Here is a 4185-nt window from a genome sequence, read left to right as displayed (position 1 = left end):
CTTCTAATTTAAGATGTTAGAATAAAATTCCCATTGTATTCCTGTAATGCAGTGTGTTAATTGTGATAAATACTACAATATATTTGGGATATTCTGTAATATAAGAAATTGAGCTTTTACACTTCCAATTTAATATGTTAAAATAAATTTTCCATTGTATGAAATGTAAGTTTGCATTGAGAGTTATGATTGTTCATTATAAATAACTGAACATGGTTGTAATGTTTTTGAAAATAAGCCGAAGACCTTCCCATGATTTCCTACAAAGTAATGCTCCCACATTTCATCATTGTCAGTTACACAAGTGGGAAAAGTAAGGAAACAAATAAACAATGAAGTAAAAAATAACCTGTTGAGTAAATTATATATATATATATATATATATATATATATATATATATATATTAATAAAAGAGTGAAGGAGGACGAATTCAGATTCTTTTCACCACAACCTTCTGTTGTTGTTGGTTGTAACAGTGATTTGGATTTGAAAGCAGGCATCTTCTCATGTCTATTGAGATTGTTAGTGTATATGTTAGTGTATGTATATATTATACTGTGTATTTATACTTGCTTATATTTAAAATTTGGAGGAATTTGTTTAAAATTTTGTTGACTGACAATTGGTGGAAAAGTTGTTTATCCATAATAGAGTGTACTTTGCTGCGCTGTAAAGATTGATTTAGAAATGGGTCGCAAGAAGTTGATAGCTCGCAAGAAAGGTCCTTTACGAAAAAAATTACCTATACGGAAAAAAAAAAAAACGGACAATGTCGTTAATCCGCCTCCTTCTCCTACCCTTCAATGTATGATGCAAAGGATGCGGAATCAATCTTCTTCTGCGGGTTGTACACCTCCCCCCCCCCCCCTCCTAAATTATCTAGTCCTACTCGTACTTGTAGTCGTACTCGTGATGAGGATTATAATGTTCGAGCGGACGAAGAGAATTATGATGCGCAGCCAAGCAGTAGCGCATCAGTTAATAATATGCGTCGTGGAGGAGGAGTTTACCTATTGTTCAAGTAAGTATACATTCATTTTAGTATTAATGTTAAGAATAACATTTGTATCAATTATGGTTCTCTGTTGAGCAAATATAATTTTCAGTTGTCTGAAAGTTTAGTAAATATTTGATGCAACATGTTTATCTTTGAAATGATATGTTTATCTTTGAAATGATAAGTTGTGAAATAAGTTGTCAAGCATATCTATTGAATTGAAATGCTAATAAATTCGTCACTATAGCTTCCTCTTCTCCGACGTTCAATCAAACCTTTGGAAATAATTTTTAGTTGTCTGAAAGTTTAGTAAATATTTGATGCAACATGTTTATCTTTGAAATGATAAGTTGTGACATAAGTTGTCAAGCATATCTATTGAATTAAAATGCTAATGTTGATTTGCTGATATTATATATGATATTGTGTGTATGAGGGCTGCTTTCATGAAGGAGTATCAACAAGTCCATGGGCCAGTGAAGGGTGGGAATAAAAAAATATCCGAATTGAAATGCAAGGAAGCATGGAATGGTATGACCATGGTGGAGAAGCGTCCATATTATGACGAAAAAAGATTGCGTGATTCGGAGTTCAAAAGCCGTGGAGGGTTACTAGTGAACAAAAAGAAGAAGGAGAAGGTAAGTTGGGGGAGTTTGATTAAATTTTTAATATAATTTGTTATTATTTTCATAACATAATATGAAATATAAAATAATACAATTGATGGTTCCTTACAGCTAGTAAAATGAAATTTGTAATGGGACGTTAAATTTATTGGGAAGTTTCAGGTTCAATACAAGGTGAAAAGTAGGTGGAACAAATGCTCACTCTCTAAATTTATTAACACGGTATGTACACTTGGAGACGAAAAGAGAAAGGATGTGGTAGATATAGGTTTTGGCAATTTGCTGAATCTAAAATGTGACCATTTGTCTACCTCACTCTTTGATTATATAATTGGGCATTTGGACATCAAGAAACGGCGCATTCAACTTGAAGATAATCAATATCTGCCAATAAATGCTATTGATGTCCAGAAAATCTTTGGCTTACCTGCTGGAATTAGGGACGTTCCTACATGTCATCTTTTTAAAGCCGATTGGGTAACTGAAGGTGCATATCGAAGTGGGCTGCATGTAAATGATCTGATGGAAAGGGTACAACAATGTGAGCCTAGCGATGATTTCAAAAGAGCTTTTGTTCTTTTTGCATGTGCGACTTTTCTAACGCCTAATGGGCGTTATAGTGTGCATGTGAAAGAATTAAAGGCAGTGGATAATGTCAATGAAATCAAGTCGTACAACTGGTGTACCTACGTGCTTGAAACTTTGGTGGCTCACTTGGGTGAATCTGAAGGAGGTGGAAAAATGAAGCACGAGTATATCGGATGCGTGCTCTTCTTATAGGTAAATAACATAAGCTACTTATAATTTGCAATTAACTTTATAATTTATGTCATTATTATGAATCATTACTGATTAAAGTCGGTACTTTTTAAATCAGTTTCTTTATCTGATGAGGTGTAAAGTGGAATACCCCTGTTATCCGAGCACGGGCGAAATAAGCAGTTTTCAGTTTTAGGACACAACCCTAGTACGGGAACGTTTCAAATGGGAGTTGAAAATGGGAGGTTTAGGATTGGGTGAGGTCTGACACTAAATTTTACAAGTATTTGAAAGTTCCCAATTTATGTTGTATATGACACCATTTCCTTGCTTACGTACATTTGGTTCGAAATATTTATATGGAATAGTTAATTCCTTTCAAGGCGAATGTGTCCCATTGTCCGTCATCGTCGTGGTGTGGAGGTGAAAAAGGCAACGGTAGTTGTTCGAAAAGTGAGGTTGAGGTAACAATATATTACTTTACGGTTAATAAGTATGAATGAAATTGTGAATATGCAATTGATCAGTGTTTAATCCTTAAAATTTTGTATGCAGTGTTGCGTTAAAGAAATTCGCAACGAAATGGAAAGAGAAGTAGAAAACAGGAAAACGTTGAAAAGGAAGGTGGAGAAAATAGAGAGATTGGTGAGGAAAAAGTCGAAAGGGGCCGGAGGAAAACCGAATGTTTGTACAGCAGATGGGGGAGTGTCCATTGAGGACAAAGATGTGGCACAAAATTCTGAAAATGAAGATGAGAAGGAAACATTTGACGCTCTTGTTGATGCAGGTGAGGCACTATAATTTTGTGGTGCAGATCATGCCCACTTTACTCCCAGCAGCAATGACATACTGAATGAGGATGAGAGGACAGAGTTGAATGACGTTGTGGGCATGGCTTTGGAGGAGAACGTAGGAGCAGCACATATAACTCCCAGTTGTCCAGTCATTGATATTTCGTCCCAAACTTTACATGGTAAAGGGAAGGATGCAGTGAGAGAAGTCAGAAGAGGTAGCAGGAGCAGAAACCCCGCAGCATACTTGTTCTCTCCATGGGTATCGAGGAATACTAAGAAAATTCAATTGACTCCAAAGCAGAAGAAATTATTGAGTTATGCTGCTGTACGAGGTGGTGATCAAGATAAAGGGTAAGTGTAACCCACATTTCTGAATTTCCTAAGTCCATATATTGTTGTTCATTGTATTGTCCTTTAGGCCTTATTATTTACTAAGACCAATTGTATTACAAAACGTATACTAATTTGTAAGAATGATGTACATTTTGTAGTGAAATTATGGTTTCCATGTACGATATGCATCTTACTCGGACGGACATACACGAGTTGTTTCACCCGAACTGGATCTCGAACTTGGTGCATGCTTTTTCAATTCTTTAATATGTATTTTTACGGTTATGATATGATGAACCTATGACAATTTCATTTCTGAATTTAGATGGTCAAATTCTGGGCAATGTTGTTGAACGAAGAGCAAGGAACGAAGCTGCGACACTACTATTTTGATAGTTGCGTTGTCCAGTTTATGAATCAACACAATGTTATTAAATATGACACTGCAGATGAGCGCATGCCTTTGATAAAAAAAAATATGGGAATAATACAAATGAGTATGTAAGCTTCAAGATTCGACGGTGTTCAAGAATTCCGAGCTGGTTAGTTTAATGATTTTATAGTAATTTGTTGTACATTACAATAATGTAGAAGATGTTTTAAGTACGAATGAATGAATCGTGCTATTTTTGTCCAATATGTTTTGTTGTCCCTAACTTTATGTTTATTACCGTA

General features: G+C 35.2%; 1 protein-coding gene across 1 annotated transcript; it reads left to right on the top strand.

Annotated features, from left to right (window-relative positions):
• Positions 1–1429: 1429 nt before the first annotated feature.
• Positions 1430–3184, top strand: LOC132282128 (uncharacterized). Its single transcript, XM_059783748.1, has 4 exons — positions 1430–1636; positions 1787–2389; positions 2752–2847; positions 2939–3184. Exons 1-4 carry the CDS (start codon positions 1430–1432, stop codon positions 3182–3184), a joined length of 1152 nt encoding a protein of 383 aa, XP_059639731.1.
• The last annotated feature ends 1001 nt before the right edge of the window (positions 3185–4185 follow it).

Source organism: Cornus florida, unplaced genomic scaffold (assembly GCF_030987335.1).
Source record: "Cornus florida cultivar Cherokee Brave unplaced genomic scaffold, ASM3098733v1 CherokeeBrave_3.0.0_Hap2_Chr11, whole genome shotgun sequence".
Taxonomy (NCBI): Eukaryota; Viridiplantae; Streptophyta; class Magnoliopsida; order Cornales; family Cornaceae; genus Cornus; species Cornus florida.
This window is presented reverse-complemented; position numbering and strand designations above follow the sequence as displayed.

Excerpts from the sequence above, each read along its gene's own strand:
- LOC132282128 (XM_059783748.1), top strand. The coding sequence starts at position 1,430 with ATGAGGGCTGCTTTCATGAAGGAGTATCAACAAGTCCATGGGCCAGTG. Across the intron at positions 2,390-2,751 it reads AGCACGAGTATATCGGATGC|TTAATTCCTTTCAAGGCGAA; the intron begins GTGCTCTTCTTA and ends TATATGGAATAG. Across the intron at positions 2,848-2,938 it reads GTTCGAAAAGTGAGGTTGAG|TGTTGCGTTAAAGAAATTCG; the intron begins GTAACAATATAT and ends TTTTGTATGCAG.